Here is a 1,718-nt window from a genome sequence, read left to right as displayed (position 1 = left end):
CTACTTTCACTCTTTTATTTAGATGTTTTGATTTTATGCAGCTGGGAAGTTTTGAGAAGACTAGCATCACAAGGATTTTCATAATTTTCTGATATGTATTACTCTTTTTTGATCATATATATATAGTTATTTAGATAAATTTGCAGCATGATTATTTATTAAATGAAACAGTATAAACAGTTAGCCTAGTAGGCATTTGCATATGTATTATTTGTTGTTAGATTTTTATCATTAATTTATACTTTTTTTTTTTTGTGTGTGAAAAAAAAGTTTGAAATAGAAATCATCAAGGTACATGAGGCACACGAGGGGCTAGTGAAACTCTCCGAGCGGCGAGAACAGCTGGAGAGGCTTGCTAGGCATAAATTGCAGGCTGAGGTGAAGAGGCTGACTGATCTTAATGCCGACCTAAAGGACCAAGTAGATGTACTTTCCACACAAATTGCCAACCGGGCCATACCGACTGACAACACTGATGCCCTGCGCAAAGAACTCAATAAGCGGGATGTGTTTATTGCTCAGTTGGTTTCTCAAAGTAAGGATATTATTATGCTTTGTCTATATTATGCTTGTGTTATACTTCTAAATATCTTTATTTTAATGTATTTATGTGTGTATGAAAGCCAGTATGACAACTATGTGTTTGCGTGCATACGTGTGTGCGTGCATATATCCATGCAGGTATATGGATTCCCATATCTGTGGTAAAAATTTACATATAGATATCTAGTTTTTTAAAGAGGCTTTTTTCGGAACTGAGAATTTATTCTTTGTTTTCAGACAAGGAGCTTATAGCAGCTAAAGAAAGACAGGAAATTGAACTAACAGCCCAAAGGCAGACTTTGAACGAACAGCGAACGCACATTGACATTCTAGACTCTGCTCTGACAAATGCTCAAGCTAATGTGGTGAAGCTCGAAGAAGAGGTAATGTTGCTGAGTTTTGATTAGTTCTAAAATTGTTAAATATTTTTCTTGTATAATGGAGTAAAATCAATTACTTTCTAGTTGCATTAGCTTTATTTTACTGTTCCTGTAACTATATCTTTAATGAGACATTGTTCTAATAAATAATGTAGGTTTACTCAATAAGCGGGATGTGTTTATTGCTCAGTTGGTTTCTCAAAGTAAGGATATTATTATGCTTTGTCTATATTATGCTTGTGTTATACTTCCTGACCTCCAGGAAATGAATATACACCATATAACTGTATTTGATAATGAAACAATTACTACAATGGTCTTTGATTTCCAACCCCACCAGTTACGTAAGAAGCAGAATTTGGTGGAGCAGGCAGGACAGCTGAAACGTCTCTTAGTTTCCCTACAACTGGCAGCTGACCGAAGAGAGCAATCAGAGAAGAACTTGCGCCAGAGATTGGAGAAGGAAATTGAGCAACTACGGCTCGGTGTGAGACAGGTTAGTGTGTATTGCAAAAGGGGTTAGAGGATTCTGAACAACTTTTAGAATGTGGAATGTGGCTAGGGTGAAAGGAAAGGAATGAAGATTTATTTGTAAATATGCTACATAGATTTGGGAGGAATTCTATGAACATACCTTGGCTGTTCAGTCAGATATATTTGTAAATATACTACATAGATTTGGAAGGAATTCTATGAACATACCTGGGCAGTTCAACAAGATGAACTATGATGAGACTGTATACTTATTTAGTTGATATAATGCTTATGTTTTATATCTGAGTTTTATAAGGTATG

At 35.3% G+C, this 1,718-nt stretch overlaps 1 protein-coding gene across 3 annotated transcripts in view; it reads left to right on the top strand.

The window, feature by feature from the left end:
- Positions 1 to 1,718, top strand: part of LOC119587785 (angiomotin-like protein 1) — a gene marked incomplete at its 3' end in the record, with an annotated part of 21,952 nt that overhangs the window by 10,857 nt on the left and 9,377 nt on the right. For all 3 annotated transcript variants that reach the window (XM_037936483.1, XM_037936481.1, XM_037936482.1), the window contains 3 exon segments: positions 271 to 535; positions 781 to 926; positions 1,264 to 1,419. In XM_037936483.1, the coding sequence (XP_037792411.1) occupies positions 271 to 535; positions 781 to 926; positions 1,264 to 1,419 (567 nt within the window).

Source organism: Penaeus monodon, chromosome 23 (assembly GCF_015228065.2).
Source record: "Penaeus monodon isolate SGIC_2016 chromosome 23, NSTDA_Pmon_1, whole genome shotgun sequence".
Lineage (NCBI taxonomy): Eukaryota > Metazoa > Arthropoda > Malacostraca > Decapoda > Penaeidae > Penaeus > Penaeus monodon.
This window is presented reverse-complemented; position numbering and strand designations above follow the sequence as displayed.